General features: G+C 39.2%; 1 protein-coding gene across 1 annotated transcript; it reads left to right on the plus strand.

Annotated features, from left to right (window-relative positions):
- The first annotated feature begins 296 nt into the window (after positions 1 to 296).
- On the plus strand, positions 297 to 12,336 carry LOC124264874 (3-keto-steroid reductase/17-beta-hydroxysteroid dehydrogenase 7-like). The gene is made up of 10 exons (XM_046699650.1): positions 297 to 589; positions 1,690 to 1,893; positions 2,222 to 2,314; positions 4,527 to 4,641; positions 6,231 to 6,358; positions 7,307 to 7,382; positions 9,319 to 9,423; positions 10,108 to 10,164; positions 10,682 to 10,779; positions 11,496 to 12,336. The coding sequence occupies exons 1-9, from the start codon at positions 549 to 551 to the stop codon at positions 10,712 to 10,714; spliced, it is 852 nt and encodes a 283-aa protein (XP_046555606.1). The 5' UTR covers positions 297 to 548; the 3' UTR covers positions 10,715 to 10,779; positions 11,496 to 12,336.
- The last annotated feature ends 6,344 nt before the right edge of the window (positions 12,337 to 18,680 follow it).

The following is an 18,680-nucleotide window of genomic DNA, read 5'->3' on the forward strand; positions in this document are numbered from 1 at the left end:
ATGCGGCGTTAAACAAACAAACAAACAAACAAACAACCAGAAATGGGCTCCGCACCTTGAACCCTCGTGGGGAACTGAACCCGGATCTTCGGCGTGGCTACCCCATTGTCCCATATTTCAAAGGAATTACCAATTACGTACTATATATGTAACGCAGACACGAATACGTACTGCAGCACAGGGGCGTGTCACGCTTAGAAACAGCGTTAGAAAGACATATAGGTATATAGACCCTACCCTAGTACTATAGTACCTATGTCTTTCTAACGCTGTTTCTAAGCGTGACACGCCCCTGTGTACTGCAGTACAGATCTATGACCAAACACGGGAGAAGTAGTTTTAAATAATATACATAATTTTCGTTAATACTTCATAAGCACACTATACCGTTTGCTGTAATGAACAAAGACACGCCATGTTAGTTTTAAATCAGCATCGGTCTTTGATCTGTACAATCGGATGACACTGAAACCGGCGATCGGTAAAACTTGACATGGTATGAGCGCTCACCTGAGGGTCACGTGACTATCCACAACCCGACCACAAAGATGGCGGCCGGTAGAGTTGCTCTAGTTACAGGGGCAAATGCGTAAGTTTTTTCCCACTGTAACAACTGTTCTTGATTTTCAGCTGACGCGTGTAGTTATAATAGTGAGATCTGATTGTTTTGAAAGCACATTTCGATGGTAAAAATTGTTCAGAGTCGCAGTGAGAATGAGAGAGCCGTTGCGTACTGACACTCGAAGCGTCAGTACAATCAGGCAATCAATGATTCAATCATAACTAAACGATCAGCGTCATACGAGTCGTTGATTCTTATATCTTATTAACAATACATGACAAGGTAGTGCTGAATCCGGTACTGTTTACATTTCTTGGAGTTGTCAGTCGTCTGCACACTTTTTCAAACAACGTTCTTGCCGTTAGTACCCAGATATGTAAGTCACCATTAGCAGGCAGATGGTTAAACTAACAACTAGTCTCTGAAATGAACATATTTTACTGAAAAAAGTTCATAGTAAAAGAAAATATAATATAATGAAAAGGAGCCCTGAGACTTTCTTCATTTTCAGCCTGAAGCTGAGGAAATCTAGACTTGCCACATTTTCTAGACTTGCGTGGGCTTTCTTGGATATATTTGCTTCAGGGTCTGTATGACAGACTAGCAGATGGTAGGATGCTTATGCTCTTGATCACTAGATGCTCATGATGTTGATCACTGGGTTGTCTGGTTCAGACTCAGTTACTCACAGACCACTGCCATATAGCTGCATAGGCGGATCCAGGAGGGCAGGGGTGCGCGCACACCCCACCACTCACCCCCACCTTTGTCCAGAAAGTTTATTTAATGACCATTGAAACTGGTGAAAATGAAGTGTGCACCTCCTTTTCTCAATAGTATTATGCATCCCCCCCCTCACCCCCTCACCTTTGTTCACAGAAAGTTTATTTAATGACCATTGAAACTGGTGAAAATGAAGTGTGCACCCTCCCTTTTCTCAATAGTATGCATCCCCTTTTTCTCAGAAAGCTGTATCCGCCCTGTAGCTGGAATATTGCTGAGCGTGGTGTTAAACAACGAACTGATAATTTTGTGCCCTAATGATGTCAGTTGGACTGCACCAGAGACAATATATATATAATAGATGGTCTCTGACTGCACATATAACTCTTCCCTTTTCCTAACAGGGGTCTTGGTCTAACTCTGTGTGAACGCCTCCTGTCGGAACACAAAGGTTTGAAACTGTGCCTCGCATGTCGGAACAAGCTGAGAGCAGAAGTAGCGCAAGAAGCTCTGAAACTGTCCCACCCTGATGCAGACATCGCCATCATTATTGTGGACACATCAAGCCTGAAGTCAGTCTACAGGGCAGCCAAGGAGATAAAACACAGGTAAGTGTTACACCTGAACTGTCACGGGGTGCTGATCTAGCACTTATTGTCCATCAGATCATGTGACCCATCAAATGTGCTTATATAGCAGTGTATTTATTGTCCATCATCAGATCATGTGACCCATCAAATGTGCTTATATAGCAGTGTATTTATTGTCCATCATCAGATCATGTGACCCATCAAATGTGCTTATACAGCAGTGTATTAATTGTCCATCACCAGATCATCTGAATTATCAGGTGTGCTTATTTAGTGGTGCATTGTCCCGTAGATCACGTGAACTGTCAAGCATGTTTATCGAGTGGTGTATGGTCCACCATTACAGGTACAGCCGCCTCGATCTCCTCTTCCTCAATGCAGGCATCATGCCAGTCACTGGCTTCAACTGGTCCCACTTCATCAAGGGCGTCTTCTCCAGGTAAGACACTCTGCCAGAGAGTAGCATTATAATAGCATGATACACCCAAAGTAAATCATTCTTTTGGTCTCACAGGAATGACAGTACAGGTGAGATATGTAAATTGAGTCAAAACACCTAACCAAGTGCATGATTTATCAACTTTTCGTCATAGAGGTTTGATATTTTTAAAGTAAAGTAGTAAGAAGTAAGTGATTATATAAGCGGAAAATGATGACTAATCAAAAATAAATGTTTTTATTCATTTATTCATTCACAGCTGTTCAGAAATATCTTTGTACATTTTCACCATAATGCAGCTGTTATAATTTACAATAAATATCCTGACACATCATCAAAATACGTCGCATAACACCACTACAGGGACAGAAACTGGATGGAATCAATCAATGTATAGAGGATATTATATTCGTGCCCATGTCATACTATGTTTACGACACGAGTGCCTAAATTTTGGTATTTCCCATGCGAGCGCGAAGGATATACTAATATTTAGGCACGAGTGTCGTAAACATAGTATGACATGGTCACGAATATAATATTCTGTTTATTACAGAAGTCGTCAAATTGAGGAAAATAAACCCAAATCTACTTTCAAACAGTTGCCACATGTAGAACGCTACGTCATAGCATTGTTCATGACGTCTCTTCACCATGACAAAGTGATATTTTGCCCTGGGGCATCGTATGAAAAATATTAACCCCGATATGTTCGCCCTCGTAGGTAATAAAACATGTTTTGTTTGGGGTTACACTTTCCTTGGTCCACAAGACATTTGCAGTATTAAAATATTATTTCCCCTTTTCTCCCCAACAGTCTGTCCACATGGTGACTGTGTGCATATAGTGTGACAGTAAAGGGGAAATTCTGTCACACAATGTACATACTCCCCCATTTCTCTCCTGAGAGTGACTCGGTACATTGTGTTGAAGTAATTCTCCATTTTCTCCCGACAGTGTGTGCCAATTGTGTGACATTATTTCCCCATTTTTCCCAACAGTGTGACATTATTTTCCCATTTCTCAGAAACAGTGTGTGCCAATTGTGTGACATATTTTCCCATTTTTTGCAACAGTGTGTGCCAAATGTGTGACATTATTTCCCCATTTTTCCCAACAGTGTGACATTATTTTCCCATTTCTCAGAAACAGTGTGTGCCAATTGTGTGACATATTTCCCCATTTTTTGCAACAGTGTGTGCCAATTGTGACATTATTTCCCCATTTTTTGCAACAGTGTCTACTGATTGTGTGACATTATTTCCCCACTTCTCCCGACAGTGTGTGCCAAATGTGTGACATTATTTCCCCATTTTTCCCAACAGTGTCTACTGATTGTGTGACATTTCCCCATTTCTCCCGACAGTGTGTGCCAATTGTGTGACATTATTTCCCCATTTCTCCCGACAGTGTGTGCCAATTGTGTCACATTATTTCCCCATTTTTCCCAACAGTGTGTGCTGATTGTGTGACATTATTTCCCGACAGTGTGTGCTGATTGTGTGACATTTCCCCATTTCTCCCGACAGTGTGTGCCAATTGTGTCACATTATTTCCCCATTTTTCCCAACAGTGTGTGCTGATTGTGTGACATTATTTCCCGACAGTGTGTACTGATTGTGTCACATTATTTCCCCATTTCTCCCGACAGTGTGTACTGATTGTCACATTATTTCCCCATTTCTCCCGACAGTGTGTACTGATTGTGTCACATTATTTCCCCATTTTTCCCAACAGTGTGTGCTGATTGTGTGACATTATTTCCCGACAGTGTGTACTGATTGTGTGACATTATTTCCCCATTTCTCCTGACAGTGTATGCTGATTATGCAGGGCTCGATTTAAGAGATGTTAACCTACTTGCACCAGGTGCAACCTGAGATAAAACGCTAGTTGCACCAACCAAATTCCAGTTGCACTGTTTTTTGGCGATATGTCAAGAAAGAAATTATCTATGGAATTATTCAAAAGTTACAACAAAATGAGCTGACATAATTATGCTTATGTTAGATTTATTGTTGATTTATTTCTCAAACATTAACTTGCACCTGGTGCAAGTTAGACTAATAACTAGGTTGCACTTGGTAATCTTGGGTTGCACCGGTGTAAGTAACAAAGCACTAAATGAGCCCAGTTATGTGACATTATTTCCCCATTTCTCCCAACAGTGTGTGCTGATTATGTGACATTATTTCCCCATTTCTCCCGACAGTGACTGTGTGCACATGCTGACTACCGCACAGGGTTTGCTGAAGCAGGCTGACTTCACCACGGAGGAGGGATACCGCAACATCTTCACAACTAACCTGTTCGGACATTTTGTACTGGTAGACAACTGATGATCTTTATCATGCAAAAATGTCTAGAGATATCGCAGTGCAGAGTCTATTGCCATGCCATGACAACAGGCAACTTGTACTTTATTTTGTGTTGACCCCCTCCATGGCGACTAGAGGATAGAATGTCATTGAAGACATTAAACTTTGTTCCTTATTGTACTAGTGGTGATCCGATTAATTGAAATAATCGAACATTTGTCACAGTGACTAAACGACCAAGTAATCAACATGTTTTCTCATAATTGAACACAAACAATTCTGGAACACTTGTTTTCATTAACAATATTTTTCACAAGGTTGGTTTTGTCTGTTACCTTTCATAAGCACTACAAGCTCGTTTCAAGTCATGATTGAATTTATCTTAAAGACTCCAAGAAATTGATGTTCCTAACATACTAGTCATCCTTCAAAGATGTGAAATTTTGCCAAAAACCCCAAAGAACTACAGGGGTACATGTTTTTTTCCTTATTTTTATGTGCATTAACAAATTTCATTAATGATGCTAGCCAATTTTTTTCTATGATTGATCGGTTGTAATGAACCAATCATCAATTATGAGATTTTAACCAACTCCCAACACTATATTGTACCTGAATAGCGCTCAAATTGAGGCGAAGACACAAATACTAGTCAGCTTGAAGTTCATATACAGGTACGATGTTTGATTGGGGTTTTCCTTGTTAGGTTGCTTGGTTGTTGTCTAACACCACACACAGCAGTATTCCAACTATATGGCAGCGGTCTGTAAATCATCGAGTCTCGACCAGACAATCCAGTGATCAACAACATGAGCATCGATCTATGCTATTAGTATACAATGACATGTGTCAACCTGGTCAGCAAGCCTGACCACCCGATTCCGTTAGTCACGCTCTTACAACAAGCATGGGTTACTGAAGACCAATTCTGACTGGATCTTTATGGGTTTCCTTTAGTGGTGTTCCAATAAAATGAAATAATCGAAGATTGGTCACAGTGACCAAACAACCAAATGATCGGTGACGTTTTCTCATAATCGAACAAACAATTTTGGAACTACTGTTTTAGTGTTTGAAACACTTGACGATGGAACATATCTTAGAAGTTGTCAGGGCCTGAAAACATGTTTAATTCTTAGAAAACTCACTTCACTCTGAAAAATCATGACTGAATATTCTTGATGTTCCAGGAAGTTTATGTTCATGATATATTAGTCATCGCTTTAAAGTAGCAAGTTGCATCATTTTACATTGGATGTGAAATTTGCAAATGTAATTTGCGCATTTTCTAAATAAAACAAAAACAACAGAGAACCACATTATACTTATCTGCAATAACAACCTGAACAGGAAAATATAAAATTGAACCAATTTTTTATGTTGATTGCTTGTTGGTAATGAACCAATTATCAATTGTGAGATTTCAACCAATTCCCAACACTTGTTTCCTTGTTAAGGTGTAGTGTAGTATCTCAGGGTGCTATCCCTAAAATACTGAGATAAACCTGGACAAAAACAAATGCCACACTCACATCATTGTATAAGTTCAATAATCGTAACGTTAGAATTGTGTTAATGGTTTGATTCCCTATTTCCAGATTAGGCAGCTTGAAGACATCATAGGTTGTACCGACAAGCCAGGTCACATGACACAGGTTGTCTGGACATCGTCCAGCGCTGCCTTGAAGGACAATTTTGACATTAAAGATATACAGCACAAGAACGGGTAAACAGATTTTCTATGGATGTTATATTGTCAATAAAGATGAGGTTATACAGATTCATCTGGCCCTAAAATGTTGTAAATTAGAGTAACAGGAGTAGTATGTAACGCATCACCATCTGCAACCTTGTGTATTCGTCATGTTCAACACACAATAATTTGACATCTGGGCCTAGATTTTCGAAGCTCTCTTAGCCCTAAGATAGTCGTAAGTGCCATACATTAACATTAACTTACGACTATCTTAGCGCTAAGAGAGCTTCGAAAATCTAGGCCCAGTATGTTAAACTGCAAGACAAGAAGATAAGCTCAACTGATGCTGCTAGCATGGCAACAAATTCAGATAATTTTGTGAAGAGCAGCAGAATTCTGAAATATTTTCTCCCCGCCTGCTGAACGAGGTCCCTTTCAAGGAAGATATACCTAAAATACAAATGTGATGAATTATCTTGTTCTTAACAGTAGATCGAAAAAAAAGGATTTATTTTGGGAATTGTTTTTAATCATGAAGACACTTGACAAAATGGAACATGGCACATATGTCACTTTTTCTGTTAGAATAAATGGAAATTATCTTACTGTGGTAATTTGTTCCTGGGTCAGTACCTTGAACACAATAGTCAATCCCACGTCACGTCAAAAGTTGGGGGGGGGCAGTGGGCAGCTTAGTGGTTAAAGCATTCTCTTGTCACTCTGAAGACCCAGGTTCGATTCTCCATGTGGTTACAATGTGTGAAGGCAATTTCTGGGGTCCCCCATCGTGACAGAGTGGAATATTGTTAAAAGCAGAGTAAAATTGTCCTTGATGATTTGCTTGATGAGGTTGTCAAGGATGAGGTTGTCAAGGATGAGGTTGTCAAGGACGAGGTTGTCAAGGACGAGGTTGTCAAGGATGAGGTTGTCAAGGATGAGGTTGTCACTGATGTCCTATTTGCCTGACTTGTGTTCCAGATGTGACCCCTACAGTTCATCTAAATATGCCACAGACATGATCAGTGTGGTGCTCAATGACAAACTCAACCACAAGGTGAGTTATCTCCCTTTATAGATTCTTTTATTCCAATCTGTGTCTAACATAGAACTTCCCTTTCTAAGGTTATCCTGAAACGACAATGGTGTGATGCCATCATAATACTTAGGTTTAAAGGAATGTGTGTCTGATGTGATAATTCTTATATTTATATTTATGCTTACCTATAGTCTGTTTGCAGTGAGAACGTACCGATGAATTTCACTTTAAACAAAAAACTAAACCAAATAAAGTGAAATTAAGATTGCGAGTCTTCATAATTTTACATTGCCAATTGGAAATTTAAGTCTCAGGATTTTATTTAACTTATGATAAAAGTTGTTTAACAAACGATCATAAATTCATATCGTTAGTATTGGTTTGTATTACAAGGGGGTAAGCGCAGTAGTTGGAACAGTGAAACAAATGCACTTGCGGTACGTGATGAGCGTTAACTTAGACCAACCCCACTTGTTCTCGGTGTTTCATTTAATGTGCATTCCCCCATGTAATACAAACAAATAAAGCGATTTGAAACTATGATCGTTTGTTAAACAACTTTTATCCTAAGTTGAATAAAATTCTGAGATTTAAATGTTCAATTGGCAATGTAAAATTATGAGGATTCGCAATCTTAATTTCACTTTATTCGATTTACATTTTTGTTTAAAGTGAAATTCAGCTGTACAGTTTCTCCGCAAACAGACTATAGACAAGAACCAGAGCTCCTGACTTATGCATAGCTAAATCAGGAGGACTGTGCAAAAGTCCATAGCACATCCAGCGACAAGATGCAGTTACTGGCAGCAACTTATGCAAGGCTGTGTGTTTAGGACAACCAGGTACTGCTGGCATCATACAGTTCATGACCCATGAAGATCTGGGTTAGAATTGATCTTCAGTAACCCATGCTTGTCGTAAGGGGCAACTAGCGGGATCAGGTGGTCAGGCTCGCTGACTGGGTTGACACATGTCATCGTATCCCAATTGCACGGATCGATGTTCATGCTGTTGATCCCTGGATTGTCTGGTCCAGACTCGATTATTTACAGATCGCTGCCATATAGCTGGAATATTACTGAGTGTGGCGTAAAACTAAACTCACTCACTCACTCACTCATAGTCATACAGTTCATTGAGTTAAAGATAAAGTGTTGATTTTGAATTATTTCAGTCAGTCAGAAGTCAAGCAGTCTGCACTTTAAGCCACTATAGTCCGTTTGGCTCAAAATCGGACCGATGAATTGCAATCTAACTCGAAAACTAATAAACATAAAATACTCAATGAAACGCTGATCATAATCAAAACATCATACCCACTCTGTGAGGTTTTTGCAGAATTTTGTCCTAAAATTAAAAAAGTTGTTTAACAATCTATCATTAAAATATTGACACAGTTCACTATTTGTTACGAGGGAGAAGTGCAGAGAAAGGACAGCCAGGTGTTCGAGAGGGATGGAGACAGCACAGCACAGGTGAATGAATAAATAACTTTGTCTGTGAACGCGCTTCAACACCTGGCTGTCCCTTTCTCTGCACTCCTCCCTCGTGACAAATAGTGAACTGTGTCAATATTTTAATGATAGATTGTTAAACAACTTTTTTATTTTTAGGACAAAAATTCGACAAAAACCTCACAGAGTGGGTATGATGTTTTGATTATGATCAGCGTTTCATTGAGTATGTTATGTTTATTAGTTTTCGAGTTAGATTGCAATTCATCGGTCCGATTTTGAGCCAAACGGACTGTAGTCTGAAACTGATTCCAGTAACCTTGTGTTTGGTCCAGAGTGTTAACATTATATGTCTAAATGAATCGAAGAGACTAACTTTGGATAGTTGATGGCACCAGTTGTTCAATTATCCCCATACTTTGATAATGGTTTTGCTAGTCGCATCTCTGCATTTTATTTTCAGTTCGTGTTTCTAAGCAGGCACTTTGTATTTGTTGCAGGGCATCTACTCCCACAGCGTGTGCCCTGGGCTGGTCATGACGAACCTCACCAATGGCATCATGCCGCCCTGGTTCTGGACCATAATGTGGCCTATTATAATGCTGGTAGGTGGAAGGACTCCAATCAGATTAACACAGCTTGGAATAGACCTTAAACACTTTGTTGAAACTCTATACTGACTGACTGACTGAGTTTGGTTTTACGCCGCTTTTAGCAAAATTCCAGCAACATCACGGCGGGGGACACCAGAAATGGGCTTCACACATTGTACCCATGTGGGGAATCGAACCCGGGTCTTCAGCGTGATGAGCGAACGCTTTAACCACTAGGCTACCCCACCGCCCCTGAAACTCTATAACATGTATGTAGTACTAATACTAGTATATATGTTACCCCGAAGTTTCTGTGTCTTAACCTGAGGCACCTGTTGCCCTGATGTTTCCAGATTTTCAAAGCTCTCTTAGCGCTAAGATAGTTAATGTTAATGTATGGCACTTACGACTATCTTAGCGTTAAGAGAGCTTCTAAAATCTAGGCCCTGGAGCACATGTTCTCCTGAAGTTACTCTATCTTATACCTACAGAGCACCTATTGTTTAAAGGTCCTTCCCTTCCATATAGTCACATGCTACAGTTCATTAGAATGATGACTTGGGGGTTGCTGATAGGTTTATCATTTTTGTAACCTAAAAATATATACAGTGTCAACTGTTGGATGACTTAAGATGAATTCATTAAACAGTATATAACCAATGAACTGTGTTATTCCCACTGTACGTTATATCACAGGTCCGGTTGTTCGTACCCAGCACAAACTATGACACGTACAATGGCTGCGAGGCTCAGGTAATCCTCCACACTTTCCTACCATCTTCTTTACTACAGGGAATTATATTGCCAGCCTACTGTGATAAGTACCCTCAACACATGCCACCATAGCTTTTGACGTCACCAGCTCTTTTCACAAGCTTATCATAGAAATTCTCTTACTTAATGACATCGACAACCAGTGAACCGTCCTTATCTGAATACACTTTATAGATCTACATTTACTGTCTCACAGTCCCAGAACGCATTATTTTCCTTCAGTTTATCCCTTTGTTTATCGTTTTTCTGCAGTGCTAAAGCACAGAAATGCAAGGTCCTAAGCAAGTCTAGATTTTGCCAACATTGCCAATGTTGGGCCAACGTCCTGAGGCTATCTGGGTTCCAGTCACTGAGGCCCCTTAAGCTGGAAGATTGCTGTGTAGGGCTTCAAACAAGAAACAAACAAATCTCACCTGAAATCGCTGCAATAGTGTACTGCTGGTGCATCAAACAAAAGACTTGATATACACATAATGATTATGAACCTTGGTTATAGATGTGGCTCTCCATCAACAACCTACAACCCTGAATAGTCATGTCAAGTTCTGTAGCGAGACCTCAGTGTTTGGACAAAGATCTGTCAAACAGAAGAAGGTATGTACAATATCCATGTATTGAAGGTTGGCAGATTTTTAGTTTAAGATTCATTATTAATGTATATCTTGATTTAGACTTTAAGTACTCTCACTCACGCTCAGCAAATGTTTTTATGTTTTTCTTGCAATGTTGGTGGTAAAAAGCTTATCTTAATGCTTGCTTACTTTATGAAGAATTTGTATGTGTTGACACCTTAGAAAGTTCACTTGATGCAACCTTCTGTTATGTGATTGTCAGATCTTCACGTGGAGAGTGAGTGAGTATGGTTTTACGCCACTTTTAGCAATATTCCAGCAATATCACGGTAGGGACACCAGAAATGGGCTTCACACATTGTACCCATGTGGGGAATCAAACCCAGGTCTTTGGCATGACGGTCGAACGCTTTAACCTTTAGGCTACCCCACCGCCCCTCACATGGATAGCTTGTCAGATGTTCACACAGAGAGGTTGTCAGAATTTCATGTGGAGAGATTGTTTCATCTTCACAATGAGAGATTGTTGTTTCTTCACAAAGAGGGGTTGTCAGATCTTTATGCAGAGAAGTTGTCAGATCTCCATGTTGATAGGTTACTATGATATTGGAACAACTGATTTTAGTGGAAAATGGAAAATTGTTCACAGGTGTTATAGAGAGTGTTTGGTACAAACAAGATCGAATGTTCATATTGTCATCGAGTAAAATTATAATGTATTCTTTGTTGTGTTGTCAGTTGACCATTGACTCGGAGGAGGCCGAGTCTCTCTACACACAGCTGGAGTCTCTGGAGAGGGAGTTCCAACAACAACACAACACATCTTGACAATAGCACAACACATCTCCCCAGTACCACTGGAGAGCTGGTCAAAATTATGACACATCTGAAACAAATCTTGACAAAAGCTCAATATGTCAACAAAGGTATAACACATTTGGACAATAGTACAACACATCTTGACAGGATGATATATCTGGACAACAGCATGACACATCTGGACAGGAGCACAAAACATCTTAACAATAGCACAACACATCTTGACAATAGCACAACACTTCTTGACAGTGCCGTTGGAGAGCTTGTCAAAATTATGATGCATCTGTAAAACATCTTAACAATAGCACAACACATCTAGACAATGGCACGACACATGGACAGTATATAGAACAACGCATCTAGTGCAACACATGGACAATAGCACAACACGTCTAGACAATAGCACAACACGTCTAGACAATAGCACAACACATATGGACAATAGCACAACACATATGGACAATAGCACAACACATATGGACAATAGCACAACACATGGACAATAGCACAACACATCTAGACAATAGCACAACACATGGACAATAGCACAACACATGGACAATATATAGCACAACACGTCTAGACAATAGCATAACACATATGGACAATAGCACAACACATGGACAATAGCACAACACATGGACAATATATAGCACAACACGTCTAGACAATAGCACAACACATGGACAATAGCACAACACGTCTAGACAATAGCACAACACATGGACAATAGCACAACACATGGACAATATATAGCACAACACGTCTAGACAATAGCACAACACATATGGACTATAGCACAACACATATGGACAATAGCCAACAAATCTCTCTTTATTGTTAGATGTAAGGGACTGATAACATCTATTTACATAAGTCCTTATACATCAGAGGTGCCAACATTACTATTATCGTGATCACTTAAGTTTTATTATTTTACACAATGTTATTGTTAAATGTCATTGAAAGTTTAACGCTGTCCAGAATCAGCTGTGGCCATGTGGTATTGTCACGGTTGGAAACAACATTGTATAACAAATGATCCTGGCCATTCTTTAGCCAGGAACTGACCACTTCCCAGTCTGTGTTCAGCATATAATTATCACAGTTTGGACAACCATATTTGAGTGTTATATATTTAATGAACTATATTGATGAATTCAAATTTTAACCTATTTCATCTCAGAATAATACTGACTCAAACTGCAGTGGCTTTAAGTGTGATGATTCAATTTATAACTCCCAACCTACCGGTGATTCAGTTTAAACATACCCAATCAAACAGATTCGGTGCAATGATTAATGATTGTGCACATAACACACATCCCCTCCACACACCTGTGTGTTCTTTGTTTATAAATAGTGCTCACTATGTTCAAGAAAATATGTCTTATAGCGTCTTCTTTAGTACATAGACCTTAGTATCTATGCTGTGACCATTCACATTATATATTTTTCCATTCAGCTTTTGACTGGGATATCAGAGATGTCATTCTATTTATATACACCAGTACACTTGAAATATTTCGAGAATTGTTTTGTCAATCATGGAAAGAAGGACATATCCCTTTCCAAAGTGGAGTAATATATTTTACAAGCATACAGAAATTATCAGTTGAGTGTGTTTAAGTGTCCAGGGATTTCTCCAGGGATTCATCGAGACTGATCATCTCGTAGTCTACATTAACTGTCTTAGCGAGTCCCCAAGTTCAGGCTTTGCAAATGAGACTTGTATGTCACTGATAACTTTGCCATTGAGAAGAAAAAGCTTAAAGGCACAGTGTCACACATTTTCGACAATAATTTGGCCTATATGATATATATTGGGGCATATGCACTCACTTCAGCTTCCTATTGATGCAATAAAAGACTTATTATCCTTTACGGCTTGCCTGAAATCGATAATTGAAACTTCGAGGCTGAAAAGCTTCCAAACAGAGAACACTTGCCATTTATGGAATGTAAACAATTGCTCTGTACATCGAAAACTGTCTCACTGATTACAATCACAAGTTGTGCAATGGATATTTGTAGAGAGTGCTCCAAGGGACATAACTCTATGGTGTGCGTTTGAAATAATATTCGGCTGGTAGAGGGTGAGAGTCGATTTAATGCAACATTGCATTAATTCATTCAAACTTTTTAATTTAATATTGTAATCTAAATATGTAATCTTGGGGGTAATGGATTATATGGTAGCTTCCCTGAAGGCTGATAGTTGGTATTTTTGAGAGAAATGCATTATTTATTTTTAGAGTAGTGTGGTGTGATAAAGTGCCTTTAAAAGTCTGAAGTGCTTTATACTTTTATGTTCTTGCAGTGAATACTGTGCTGGAATACATCTGAATTCCAGAAAACAACTATTAAAGTATGTACCTTTAAAACAAAATTTATTCCCTTGAAGTCATGAACCTTATATTTTACCATTGTCATATAGGTAGTCAGACCATGTGACTCGGCTCCATCGTGTACTCTAACAACCAGGGCTCTGTTATACATAGCAACCTTAGTGTTTAGTCAGTTGTAAGTCTATGTTATGGTATTGGAGTTAAATCGCCTTAGTTTATAGCACATATGATATAGACATATGACATCATGTGTTGTTTGTAACCATGTTTCATGGCCGCTTCATGCCTCCCTTCATTAGGTCATGACCTGATGTCAATCATGACAGTAAGAACACTTACTGGGTGTATGTGGGCAAAGACAATGACAGTGTTGTGAGGGAGAGAGATTTATGAGCAGATGAAGGGGGAAAAACATAGCCCAAGTTACCATCACTAATGTCTCCCACTACATGTCTCATGTTCCTACTATTTTAACTAGGGGTAAAACGGTATACTGTGGTATTAGTAGAACTGCAGTATTTTGCCTTCAGTTCGGTATACCATAATGTAATCAAAACATTTCATTAACCTTTTTAAACCTTTTCTAAAATGCCTAGAATTGAATCATCTATCTAGGCTTGGCTCTTGTCAATTTTCAATACGTACTGTACCGTGGTAAGAGCATACCATTTCACCCCTAGTATTAACTGCCTTGAGAGACTTAACACTAATAAAGAATAATGTTAATCTGAGTTTTGTTTGTTGTTTAATGCAGCACTCCGCAGTTTTCCAGCTGTATGATTGCGGTCTGTACAACAGAGAGAAAAGAAAGACTATTTCTAGGTCCACACCATTCTCTTCCCACAGAGGTTACTTCTCATATCTTCCTACGAACCTCTGTTCTAATACGGCCCTTTTATGATGCGAGTGTTCTGGATTCGTGATTGGTTGCAATCAGATTTAGTTGTGCAATCAGTGACGTTGTTTCAAAAGTGATCATTCGCAAGGCCTCGGTAATTTCCGTATGCTTCGGGAAAACTAGAACCTCTTCCCATGCGCGATGCGCAAACGTTTCTTCTAGACAGAACTCAGTCATGTAATGGCGGATCAAAAGCGTCTCCATCGCCCTCGTTGACAACGGACAAGCTAGCCATTAAATGTCTTGCGTGTCACATCAACACAAGTCCCCGGCAGAGGAAGGATATTTGTGGCCCCATATTTGCTTGCATTAGTTGGATCTTAGTCGATGTGACACGTGTTCTGATTGGATAGAAAGAAGGGAGATAATTCGTGTTGCGATATTTTGCCGCCCGGGGATTTTGCGAGAACCGGGAATATGGCCGTATTAGAACAGAGGTTCGTAGGAAGATATGACAAGTAACCTCTGTGGGAAGAGAATGGGTCCACACAGAAAACAAATATCCGTACTGTTTTCAATGTTTATTGTCTTCTTTACAAATCTTCAATCATAATTTACCTCAAAATGAAACCAAACAATCTGGCATTCTTAGAATGCAAACAGTTCTAATGACAATGACAAGGAGATAGAAATGACTGATGATACAATATGTACAAATACTACACGTGTCACGTCAAGGGTAACATCCCCAACAATACAAATTAAAACAATGCTCTACTCCTCTGTATAATGTTCTTATAAAAGTACTAAATTCCTGTTTCTGCTGACAACATGGTCATCAGGCAAATAGTGACATTCTTTAACCATCAAATTTGTTCCCAAAAGCTGTAAATCAGCCATTTTGAAATCACTTTCAACGAGTACCACACGCACAACAGAAAAACAACTTGCAATCATGAACATTTGGTGTTCCTGGGTGTAACACAGGCATAAGACTAGGACGTCAAAGCAGTCAAGCCTGGGACACAGGAATTAAAAAGCTGGAATTCAACTTTTACAAGGAAGGATCACTTGTACGATGGCTCAGAAATCCATGCATTATTCATCCTGTTCCTTTAAACTCTCCTTGACCAACATTTTTTCAAGCACCCTCTACAAAAACCAAAAATTTAAGTGATCGGACGTAGTTTCTTGTGGACACAACAGACTTCTTTTAAAATAGCAGTGAAGAACGGCACATAATTACCGAGTAACTATTAGCACAAATTACAAATGTTAAACTTCACTACGTTGTGTTGATGTAATCGCATGTGATTCCATGTCTCAAAAATTACAGTAAGCAAATGCCTTGACTCCTCTCATATGGCTAATAGTAACACTTAGTCACATTATTTTGATAGAACCAATGAAACAAGAACTTGGAAACGAGACGTAGAACATGTAGAAAATCTAGACTTCCTTCATTTACGATAGCATTACGGTACAGGGCCCCGTTCCTCAAAGCGATCAGAGCGCTACGACAGTCGTAACTCCCATACTTTACCATAGACTTACGACTGTCGTAGCGCTACGATTGCTTTGAGGAACTGGGCCCAGGATGGGCGGAAGGATACCAGGACTGACGGACAGACTACCCTTTTACCTACAGACTCAAAACATGACAAAATGGACAAGTTGAAACCAAAACAGTTCTGTAATTTGTGTGACATTATCGCCTAAATCTGCGCCCACCAGGTGGTATGAAAGCAACTTGACCACAAGACACATGATATGATATGAAGTTAACCACATTAACCAGGTATGATGACAGCCACGACAAGTTTATCTCCAGAACAACCTGAAAATGCTACATCTTCCTCACCCTGGGAATTCCTTTCCTATATGTAATGAGTGAGTGAAGTTAGTTTTATGCCGCACTAAGCAATATTCCAGCTATAAGGCGGTTCCTATATATACTGGCAAACAAGGATAAGTTGGACCGGCGCAGAGAACGGGTTTACGGAGAAGGCGGTGCACGGCAATGAGCAAACCCATTTAGTTTGTGAAAGGTAGAGCAGATGTAGGCTAGTGCACATGTATTGCATGACGATGAAATTGATTCCGCGTGTAGCTGCACACGCCTTGCTCAAAAGACTCTCATATCGGTGTAGCAAGTTGCACTACACTTGATCGCGGATAACCCGGGGTCCCTTCGCTCACAATGGCAAGCGCCAGTGGGAGGCACTCATACATGCTAATACGTGTCAACTGTCAGGTCGGTGCTCAACTTATCCTTGTTTGCCAGTGAGAGCTGGTATTACAACATAATAACATCATAACAAATATCACATATTTTCAAGTATAGTCACAATGTATGTAAATAATGCAATAACTAGAAGCAAACTTCATTCAATTATATTTGTTTAGGCCAGACCTATCTTAATTCTTGTTTTACAGATTTTTTCCTCCGAAAACCAAAAGGAGGTGGGTGGTTGTTGAAGAATTATCAGTCAGTCACATGAGTTTTTCCATGTTAACTCTTTTGGTTTGTTTATATCAACTAAAAATAAGTTGAGTGAGTTTAGGTTTCACTTTGATTTCACATTAACATTACTTTATCACATTAACTTTAGTTGTTTTTTTCCTTTTGTTGAGTTTTGGGGGTTATTATTATGTTATTTTTTTGTTTATTGTCTTTTGTGTTTTAGACATGCCCTTAATGATAATATGTTTGTATTACCATCATATCTATAAATGTTGTATCTAATTTTAATAATAAAAACAACAATTGATGTCTGAAGTGATAGGTATCCACAACAGGTGCTTGCTGGTGCTATTACATAAATAAAATCAACTCAATGGACATATATACAAACGATCCTGAAAGATGTGAAGTGCTGAGAGGTGAGTTTGGAGGAGAACTTTGAAAATGTCTTTTCATTCTTATTTCTATGAAAACTAAGTGATAAATGTCTGCCGAGTGGGGGGAATATTTGAAGATGTCTGAAGCATATTTTCTGAAATTATCGATGAGTTTAGGTAATTAGTGAGATCATTTCACAAGAAGCATTGTGATTGTCATGCTAGTCTCTGGATACAACTCTAACTTTCAATAAACAAGTAAACAACGCTATAGGAACAACAGGGAACATCATCTATCAGACCAACCATAGCATTATAGTAGTAAAATATTAATACTGTCCACTAGACAGAGATGCCAACCCTGAATCTAATGAAAGCAGAGTCCGAGCACTGAAAGGTTGGCACGTGGTCGGCTCAGCCACTTGTTTCACTTACATACGGGCTATGACATGCATTCGGTGAAACTTTGTCATCAATAACACGAAATATACACAATCGAGACCAAAAAGATCTCATGCTAAGCTTCTGAATGCTTTTACCAGAGTCCACTCAAATAAATCACCGGTGATTTATGAAATTGTATACCGTAAAAAAAAAAAATCTGAGTTTTTCAAAGACAAATCGGAGGGCAGATTTTGTATATGAAAACTGGAGTAACTCTGCCAAAATCAGAGTGGTTGGCATCTCGGCACTAGATAGCTCCCAAATGCTTCGCCCTAAGACATAAGTATTCTTGTTCTTACCCAGCAACATTCTGGAATAACTGAATACCTAAATATCTCATACAACTGACAATTATCAGTTGTTTTTTCAACCAAACATAGCATTTATTTTGTCATATTTCTATAACTAAAAACTATCTCCCTCTAAAGCTGACTAATGAGTGAGTGAGCATGGTTTTACGCTGCGTTAGCAATATTCCAGCCATATTACAGTGGGGACACCAGAAATGGGCTTCACACAATCTACCCATGTGGGAATTGAACCTGGATCTTCGGGCGTGACAAGCAAACGCTTTAACCATTAAACTACCCCACCGCACCTTGACTAATGAGATGAGAAACACACATACACCAT

The sequence above is a fragment of the Haliotis rubra genome, unplaced genomic scaffold (assembly GCF_003918875.1).
Source record: "Haliotis rubra isolate DU_JTF1 unplaced genomic scaffold, ASM391887v1 Scf95, whole genome shotgun sequence".
NCBI classification, from domain to species: domain Eukaryota; kingdom Metazoa; phylum Mollusca; class Gastropoda; order Lepetellida; family Haliotidae; genus Haliotis; species Haliotis rubra.